Raw genomic sequence first — 7,500 nt, forward strand, 5'->3', positions numbered from 1 at the left:
GTGCGAGAGTGTGTGTGCGCATGTGTGTGTGCTTACCAAAGCTCCAGGCCGTCCTCCAGCAGGTACACGTGTGGAGGCTGGGAGACGTCAGTGCTGAGCTGGATCACCGGCAGGAGGAACGGATACAGGTTCCTACTCTCAGCGCCCAGACCCTGCGGGACGTTCCACACCACCCGTCTGTTACCAGCGTCGCGCTGGACACGCTTTTCTTTGAGCATATATATGGATATACACACTTTTCCCCCAGAACATTATTTTAATCTTGCATTTTTTCATTTGAATCATTATTAATATCCCTCCTGCCATTTGTTTTGCTTTTGCTCTGTTGTTCTTACTTTGAATTGGCGTTTTTAATGTAAACTGCTAAATAAAGTTTATGATTATTATAATTATTTAGACAGAATTCCAGCTGCTGTACCGCCCACTGCTACACTGAACACACCTCAATATACGCCCACAGTACTGGTCAGTATTCAGTATTTGATCAGGTCACCTCGTGTTTCTGAAGGTTCTCTGTGTCACACTGAGCACATCCTCAGTTCCAGGCCAGAAGACTCTCTCAAACTGTCTCTTTCTACCTCTATCTGCCTCTGTCTCTCTCTACCTCTATCTGCCTCTGTCTCTCTCTACCTCTATCTGCCTCTGTCTCTCTCTCCCTCTATCTGCCTCTGTCTCTCTCTCCCTCTATCTGCCTCTGTCTCTCTCTACCTCTATCTGCCTCTGTCTCTCTCTCCCTCTATCTGCCTCTGTCTCTCTCTACCTCTATCTGTCTCTGTCTCTCTCTCTCTCTCTCTACAGGCAGATGCTCATGCTCAGCCTGCGGCCGTTGGCTGCCCGCTGTGTGGAGGTGTCAGCAGTTCAGAACTCAGCAGTGTTCATCTCTCAGAGCTGTCCGTCAGCCGTACAGACGGGGTGAGTGACACTAATGGAGCGGGGGGCAGTGGTGAGGGGGCAGCGCGGGGGGATGCCCCGGGAGCATTACTGAGCACATTACGGCTGAAGATCCCAGCACTCAGTCACCATCACAGCTCATCATCAGGACCACTCGCTCACTCCTCGCCTCACTACAGCTTGAGACCGCAGACACGTCCACATCACATTCATAACACGTTACATAAACTGAAACATAACGGCTCAGGAAAACCCGTTAACAAGGTTCTCCACACAGACACCTCCCTTTAACCACCTTGTTCTAAAGATTCATCCACTGAAAGGTTCTTTAGAGAACCGAAAGTGGTTCTTCTCAAGCTTTTCACAGCTTTCATTTGGTACAATTTCATCCGTTTGGTTTCGGAGTTCAGTAGTTTTGTGATGAAAGCTGTGATAAAGTGTGTTAAGAGGGGAAAAGATAAACAGCTCAAAACGCATCATTTCTATATAAACTCCAGAACTACCAACACAAATTCTTATGCATTTTTAAATCTGTGGATCAACAGTAACGAAATACAGATTTATGAATTATCTGCAGACGTTCTCTGGTTTGAGATTGATGCATCTGGCAGAACGCAGTGTGTGGAGGCTGAAGGTTTTATGTTTATCTCCTTTGTGATGGAGAAGGTGTACCTCAAAGATCAATTCTGGGGCCTCTGCTTTTTTATTGTACTTAATACAACTTATTGTCACAATGTGCCAAATGAAAATGTTCATCATTATGCTGGTGATGCGGTCATCTACACTCATCAACACAGACTGTAACGTCTTAAACTTGTTTTAAAAGTTGACAAAACTAAAACACAAGTTTACAGATTCAAGCAGAAGCCTCCACTAGTCTCCACTAGTCTCCACGTCACAGGGAAGAGTGCTTGAAAACATATCTACATCAGTTTGGTGTGACAGTTCTTTGATATGTAAGCCCCATATTATGCATTTGGTAAAGAAACTGAGGAAAACCAAAGAAACCAAAGATGAAAATAAATCCTGTTTATCCTTTGAAGCCAAACAGAAACTTGTTTCTGCTGCTTTCTGTTAATTGATTATGGAGACCTACGCCGCTCTGATCAGCCCCGTTCATCACGGAGCTCTAAGATTTATGACTGCCGCTCGATTTTTCTCCACTCTGCTCTTCATGAAAGAGCAGCTCTACCACTCACAGGCTGATTCACTGGGACGTTTACTTCTATACATCTTTACTTTCTACGGACTTAATAATAAAGGATGTCCCCACCGAACGCACTGAATCAGGACAACAGGCGCTGATTTGAGCTGCACTGACTGGATTTCGTTATAGAAACACTTAAACTTCAGGAACGTCTTTCATAAAAACAGCTTTAAACACATTAAAAACAGCGGACGAGGCAAAAACTCTCAGTCTTTTAAATCTTTAATGACGGATTGTTGATTATTCAATTATAAACTGTACACGTCTGTAATGTGTGCTTTTTTTACCAGAGCATTTTGTAATGTGATGCTGTCTATGTTGGCCAGGATTCCTGAATTATTAGCTCAATAATAATAATAGTACTAATAACACTACTACTACTACTACTACTACTACTACTACTACTACTACTACTACTACTACTACTAATAATAATAATAATAATAATACACAGTATATACAGACAAAAACTCATCAATATCAATTTCAATCGAATCAGCACTTTTTAATTGAAACTACTTGAGTACAACATCTTTCTATGTGATGCAGTAACCTGTGTGTTTGTGCTGCTTAGCCACGCCCACAGAACCAACCTACTGTAATGATATTTGAAGGCTGTTTTGATAAACGACGTAACAGTTCAGCCCATGTAAGTAATTTAAATTCAAAAGTCGTTTAATTCCCATTTTTGCAAAAATGTAAATTAGCTCAGACGGACTGGGCGGAGCTAAAAGTCAGTTTGACGAATCTGTGCAATTAAAGGCAAGAATATGAATTAAGAAGAGTTCAGGTTTAGGCCTTACAGACTAACCCGTGCCATAGTGCCCCTCACAGGGAGCGACTGCTGTGACGTCTGAACACCAGGTTAAAAATCTGAACAGTAATCGGAGCTTCAGGGCCTGGAAGCCTAAAAATGCCAGTCATTAAAGAACTTCCAGAAACCATTTATCAGTTGATCGTTTACTAGAGACTAATTAGCGCTCGGGCTCTGAACCACAGTGGCTCTGCGACGCAACAGCGGCCAAATGAGAAGCTGCATATGTTGAGAAAAGAGGCCAATTTCAAGCAGCTGCCTCAAATGTGCGTTTGGAGACGGAGCGCGCAGCACGGCCGTTTAGCGGAGATTGACTCTGGGCTCCGGCCGCGTCCGCCCCCGCCTGCGGAGCCAGGGGTCAACCACAGCCAGCTGTTAGGCCATATGTTCAGCCACTAAACACAAACAGCAAACAAAAACAAAGTTAATCACGCCACCGTGGCACAAGGCTTGGGTCCAGCGAGTCTCGCCTTGCTGTCCAGTCTCGCACTTCCATCAAGTAACTTTAGCACCACTGTTCTTTTAGATGACTGTAGTGCTAGAATACATTCTTAAAGAACAGGGTCCTTAAAGGGTTCTTTAGTAAAGAAAACAGTCCTATATGGAACCATAAACTTATATAGTTCCCTGCATGGCAAAATGGTTCTTCAGATCGATGGAGAATGTGTTGTGTACTATACAGCACCAAGAGCCCAACATAGGACCCTTTTCAAAAAGGTGCTATATAGAACCATCTTCACCCCATTCTCCATCAAGCTGAAGAACCCTGTAATCGTACAGATGGTTCTTCAAGTGTTACTGGTTCTGTATAGCACTATTTTCTGCACTGAAGACCCCAAAACCATCTCTCTTAAGTGTGTAGCTATTGTTCCTTTAGTCCATACAGGTTGACCCGCCCATGATCACATCAGGATCACATCATTAGCAACTGGCAGCGGCCAGCTTTAATTTCTGTACCTAATGTAGCTCTGCTGAATACAACTGTTCAGACAATGTCTCTCAACAACTGACCGCCCAAGAACACGTCACGATGACCAACCGCTGTTAAACGCAAACCCTGAAATAGTTGGGCAGCAAATGAAGTGAAACGAAAAGCAAGTAGAGAAACTGCTGGATTTTATTTTTAAATGTACCTTAAACGCATCAATTATACCTTATTTTGTTTTTTAATAAACCTAACTGAACTACACGGATGTATGAATATGTTTTTCGGAAAAGTCGTACCTGCACCAGGTGTATCAGTGTGGTCAGGATGGCGCAGCGCAGCATGTTGTGGTCCTCTGATTGTTTCCACAGTAGAGGCAGGTACTGAACCAGGCAGCCCACATACGGCCGGATCTGCAGATAAACAGCACACAGGTTAAAGCTCCAGCCACACAAACACACAGTGCACAACCCTGCTGAACGCTGCGGATAACACACTGCTTGCTCAGAGAATCACGCAGAACAACACGCTAAAGAACCTCCGCCTCGAACCTTCACTCCAACCTTCACCGTGAACCTTCACTCCAAACTGAACCTTCACCGTGAACCTTCACTCCAAACTGAACCTTCACCTCGAACCATCACTCCAAACTGAACCTTCACCGTGAACCTTCACTCCAAACTGAACCTTCACCGTGAACCTTCACTCCAAACTGAACCTTCACCTCGAACCATCACTCCAAACTGAACCTTCACCGTGAACCTTCACTCCAAACTGAACCTTCACCGTGAACCTTCACTCCAAACCGAACCTTCACCTCAAACCATCACTCCAAACTGAACCTTCACCGTGAACCTTCACTCCAAACTGAACCTTCACTGTAAACCTTCCCTCAGAACAGTACTTTTTCCTACAGCACTTTGGCCTGAATATTTGCTCCTAAGCACCTTCACAGTGAACCATCACATCAAACCTCTGCACCAAACCTTCAGCACTAACATTTGTTCCAAGCATCTTCACCTGCACCCAACCTTCACCTACAAATTTTTTCTACAAACATTTGCTCGAATTCTTCGCCCTGATCTTTTGCCCTAAGCCCTTAATCTGAACGTTCACTCAAACCCCTTGCTTCAAACTCTTACCCTACATCTCTGCCCCAAACTTTAGCTCCAAATCTTTGTCTGGAACATTTTCTCTGAACCGTCAATCAAAACCTTTGCTTCAAATGTCTAATCCAATTCTTCACACTGACCCCTTGCTCTAAACCATATCTCCAAAACCTTCGCCCTGAACCAACTCTGCAACTTGGTCATAAATTTAGGGTTGAAAGAGTCAAATCTGAAAGTGTGCAGGGCCCATTTAGCAGATTCAAACATGTCTGAATATCTGAGAGGTTCAATCTGTATGAAACTGCCTGAGCTTTCTGCTGGAGCTTAAATGACATCAATTCAAGTTTATCCCATGAAAAGCCTCAGCCGTGAAGGCAGGGAGCCTTCGCTTTCGCAACAAAAGCAGCTGCTGACCATAATAGAGAAAACCGCAGGTTCGCAAAGGGTCATCGCACCACTTTTCTGAATTTAAAATGATGCCGGAAACATCAGCGGATCTCATGAGGGTCAAATCCTACATTTTCTCGCTCTTAATGACTTTGGGTCCACTTTGAGGTCATGGAATACGCATTTAATCAGCACAGGACCGGCAGAGCTGCCGTGAAGATGTGTTCAGATTTAATGCCGCACATTAAAAGAAACTTTAAACAGAACATATTTCACGTGAAGGCTGCGGGTGTTGGACATTAAAGAAGCCACTCGGTAACCTCACTGCTTTACATTAAAAAGCTGACGTTGAAGCTACTTTTGACACTAATTAATTTCCACGGCTCAATGCTTGTCCTGTAAAGCTGGATGGCTTTTCTTTGAAGGGAATGAAAGAGAAATCTAAATGGGGAGATTAGCTCGACTTCCAGATGACGGCCGGCGGCGCTGCTGCTCTGCGGCAGATTTATTCAGTAAATGATCTAATCATATTCATCTGCACTCAGTGCAAACGACACCCGAGAAAGTATCCCAGCCTCTCAGCGATCCACTTCGCTAGAAAACAGTCGGATCCCATTTCTGACACAGATGCATCTCAGATAAGCTTCAGGCCCTCCTAATAAACCTGTAACACTGAACCGATTCCAGAAGTTCTGGAGTCTACATTAATACAACAAAAGGCCAATTTAGGCAGGAACCTTCTGTACGGTCAGCTGGACGCTCACAGCCAATCAGACGAGTGCATTCTCATCAGACTGAGAGGGAAAAACAAAAACAGTGCAGACCTCCACTGCGGTCACTGCGGCGGTCTGAGGGGGCTGGACCTACTGTAGAATATCAGAATCAATCATAATCAGAAGCATTCAAATCGATCATGACCGAAAAGTATTCCAATCAATCGTAATCAAAAATATTAGAATCCAACAATCGAAAACTATTCTATCGTTCATAATCGGAAAATAATCTAATAATCTAATAATCAAACGGTTCTTCTACAACACTGTTAAAGAACCCTTTGCGTAACGTTTTGTTTGGGAGAGCAGGAACACTCAGTAAAGGAGGTGCTCGTACATACTGTGGATAAAATAAAAGTCCTCTGCCTCTGAGTGATGAGATGTTGATTTATTATTATTATTATTATTAATTTAAAGCTCTACAATCTAATCAAACAGTTTCCTACAGACTCAGAAATGAACTGAATGGCTGTTGAGAGGTTTACACTGATTATCCACTAATACTGATCATGATCAGAGTAGAGGGGACGCAGTTCAGGAACATTATTACTGTTTGAAAGAAGAGACTGAAGTTAAACGGTGTGGTATGCGATATTTTGTCCTACGTTTTATCAATTTTCATTGTTTCACTGTGTTTGGCAGCGATACACGAAGGAATTCCTACGTACAAATACAGCTTTTAATCTCAGTGGAAAGCTGGGAGTAAAGCACATCTGGATTATTCTGCTGCGCTCAGTTACAGAAAAGACTAGAAAAGGAGAACATCTGAAGGAATCAAGCAGCTCAACATGAAACCAATATAGCAGGAAATCCATTAATACAGCTGAACAAGTACAAGACTTTTACATACATGCATACATACATATACATATATTTACATATATATACCCATAAACCCATAAAACAAGACTATATGCATGACTGATAAGAAACTGTAGAACAGACTCGGTTTATATCACAATACCTACATTTAGAGTCGGTTATTCATTCAGTCTAATGAGAAACTGTAGAACAGACTCGGTTTATATCACAATACCTACATTTAGAGTCGGTTATTCATTCAGTCTAATGAGAAACTGTAGAACGGACTCGGTTTATATCACAATACCTACATTTAGAGTCGGTTATTCATTCAGTCTAATGAGAAACTGTAGAACGGACTCAGTTTATATCACAATACCTACATTTAGAGTCGGTTATTCATTCAGCCTAATGAGAAACTGTAGAACGGACTCGGTTTATATCACAATACCTACATTTAGAGTCGGTTATTCATTCAGCCTAATGAGAAACTGTGGAACGGACTCGGTTTATATCACAATACCTACATTTAGAGCCGGTTATTCATTCAGCCTAATGAGAAACTGTAGAACGGACTCGGTTTATATCACAAT

General features: G+C 42.8%; 1 protein-coding gene across 2 annotated transcripts in view; it reads right to left on the reverse strand.

Annotated features, from left to right (window-relative positions):
* The window catches only part of ipo11 (importin 11), a 123,111-nt gene that overhangs the window by 54,103 nt on the left and 61,508 nt on the right, over nucleotides 1-7,500 (reverse strand). For both annotated transcript variants that reach the window (XM_037536187.1, XM_037536188.1), the window contains exons 20-21: nucleotides 4,137-4,250; nucleotides 37-152 (exon numbers count right to left, since the gene is read on the reverse strand). In XM_037536187.1, the coding sequence (XP_037392084.1) occupies nucleotides 37-152; nucleotides 4,137-4,250 (230 nt within the window). The remainder of the gene's footprint in view (nucleotides 1-36; nucleotides 153-4,136; nucleotides 4,251-7,500) is intronic.

Source organism: Pygocentrus nattereri, chromosome 29 (genome assembly GCF_015220715.1).
Source record: "Pygocentrus nattereri isolate fPygNat1 chromosome 29, fPygNat1.pri, whole genome shotgun sequence".
NCBI lineage: Eukaryota > Metazoa > Chordata > Actinopteri > Characiformes > Serrasalmidae > Pygocentrus > Pygocentrus nattereri.